The sequence below is a fragment of the Apaloderma vittatum genome, unplaced genomic scaffold, assembly GCF_000703405.1.
Source record: "Apaloderma vittatum isolate BGI_N311 unplaced genomic scaffold, ASM70340v1 scaffold25738, whole genome shotgun sequence".
NCBI classification, from domain to species: Eukaryota; Metazoa; Chordata; class Aves; order Trogoniformes; family Trogonidae; genus Apaloderma; species Apaloderma vittatum.
In genome coordinates, this window is record NW_009730592.1 from 4,427 (window position 1) to 5,742 (window position 1,316).

At 53.5% G+C, this 1,316-nt stretch overlaps 1 protein-coding gene across 1 annotated transcript in view; it reads right to left on the reverse strand.

Annotated features, from left to right (window-relative positions):
- LOC104278022 (alpha-taxilin-like) overlaps positions 1–664 on the reverse strand; it is a gene marked incomplete at its 3' end in the record, with an annotated part of 5,086 nt that extends 4,422 nt beyond the window's left edge. Inside the window, exon 1 of the mRNA XM_009874865.1 lies at positions 547–664. Within this exon, the coding sequence (XP_009873167.1) occupies positions 547–664 (118 nt within the window). The remainder of the gene's footprint in view (positions 1–546) is intronic.
- Positions 665–1,316: the final 652 nt, after the last annotated feature.

Sequence of the window (1,316 nt, forward strand, 5' to 3'; positions counted from 1 at the left end):
TTTGCTTCCGAAGCTCCTCCAAAAGAGAGACTTGGAGCAGCCGGTTATCAAACCAACTCTACTCGCTGCACATCTCCTACATCCCACGCCTACAAGGCATCAGAATACAAGGCAGGGTGGATTTTAACCAATCACCTACTCAATTAGAGCTGGTTTTCGTCTTCCAGAGAGAGTTATTTTTACGAAGCACCAGTAACAAGGCACATCGCTCCACACAGCGCTGCCCCAAGCAAAGAGCTGCCTCACATTTTCTGAATGGGACCATTAAGGTCTAAACAGCGAACAACAACCCGTCGTTTTCAGGTGAGAATCTGCTCCACGCTTGGGTCAGGAAGCAGGAACTACTTCAGCACCGTGCACACAGGGAAATAGGAAGAAACAAGGATTTTCTGCCCTGAAAATCCCAGCGGCTCTTATACAAGCAAAAAGAGCTGGATGCAGCGGCCCATTCTCATGCAGAGAAAGCAACACCCGGACTCTTTCCTTGCTCGAAACCCTCAGCCGCAGGCAGGGAGCGGTGCACCCCGGACCCTGGTGACTCCCCACCTTCCAGGGGTGCTGCAGCCTCTGGCGAGTCGCCCTCCTCCAGCACCAGACCGCTGCTCATTTTGGAGGAGCTGGCAGGCCGTGGGGCCGCTTTGGTCTCCCCGCCTTGGTTCTTCATCGTGACCTTTCTCCTCGCTCAGTCTTGACAAGGCCTAGAGAAAGAGAAACAGCGACTGCACTAAATTTTAAGAGGTAAGAGTTTGGAGAATTTTAAGGGTCACCAAGCTGGACCAAGAAGGAACTCGCTCTCGGTAGGGGCTGCAACCCACGGCCCCGTGCTGAGGAAAGTATCATTTTGTTTTCAATTTGCACCTCACCACAAAGGTCTCTGTACCACAATAACTCCACCCACAGCCAAGGAGAGCCTGAAGCAGCCCCTCCTAGAGCAAGGCAGCCCCTTCCAAAAAAAAGACAGCAAGGTTTTTCCTAATCTGCTGGCCACAACCTTTTCAGTCCCAGCTGTCCTCCTCCCTTGTCCCTGCTGTGTTTTACTCCTGGATTTCAAAACTTGGAGCAGTCTGTGCACGCTGACAGAGTAACCCCCTCCCTGTGGTGGGAGGACCTGGAGACCAGAACCTCGACAGCTGAAAGACCCAACACCCGCCAAAGCCACGTGCCTGCCGGAGGAAAGCTGCAGCTTCCCAGCAGAGCTCGTGCTCAGCACTGGAAAGACAAACCAGCATCATGACCGGCCAGCGCTGACAGACTGAGCCCAAATCCCAGCTCCTCTCTCCTAATCCTCTCTCCCTCCACAGGGTACGTATGTTCTC